The sequence below is a fragment of the Tarenaya hassleriana genome, unplaced genomic scaffold (genome assembly GCF_000463585.1).
Source record: "Tarenaya hassleriana unplaced genomic scaffold, ASM46358v1 Cleome21, whole genome shotgun sequence".
Taxonomy (NCBI): domain Eukaryota; kingdom Viridiplantae; phylum Streptophyta; class Magnoliopsida; order Brassicales; family Cleomaceae; genus Tarenaya; species Tarenaya hassleriana.
Window position 1 is genome coordinate 2,213,912 of NW_010965451.1, and position 353 is coordinate 2,214,264.

A 353-nucleotide genomic window follows, 5' to 3' on the forward strand; every position below is an offset into this window, starting at 1 on the left:
TTGGCGGGCCTGTTGCTGCAGCTGAACTCGTACTCGCGGAGGACGACGGCGGAGGAGATGACGTCAGCGTCGGAGCGGCAGGTGATGGAGGCGATGGCGCCAGCGTAGGCTCCGGAGCTGCCACGGTGGCGGCGGAGGGTGAGGCTGGTGATGGCTTTGTTGCTTTTCTTCAGGATTAGGTTTAGATCGAGATTGAGCTTGCTCTTGGACATGCCCGATTTCATCACGTAGAAGAGTATCCGTACGATTTTCCATAGCCTCTTCGCTACGGCTTTAGTGTTTTCTTGCTCCATTTCCATGTCGGAAGTGAGGGTTCGAGTTTTTTTTTTTTTTTTTTTTTTTTTTGGGGGGTT

General features: G+C 52.7%; 1 protein-coding gene across 1 annotated transcript in view; it reads right to left on the minus strand.

Annotated features, from left to right (window-relative positions):
* LOC104814716 overlaps positions 1-345 on the minus strand; it is a 960-nt gene extending 615 nt beyond the window's left edge. The window contains exon 1 of the mRNA XM_010542889.2: positions 6-345. Within this exon, the coding sequence (XP_010541191.1) occupies positions 6-299 (294 nt within the window). The 5' untranslated portion in view covers positions 300-345. The remainder of the gene's footprint in view (positions 1-5) is intronic.
* Between the last annotated feature and the right edge of the window lie 8 nt (positions 346-353).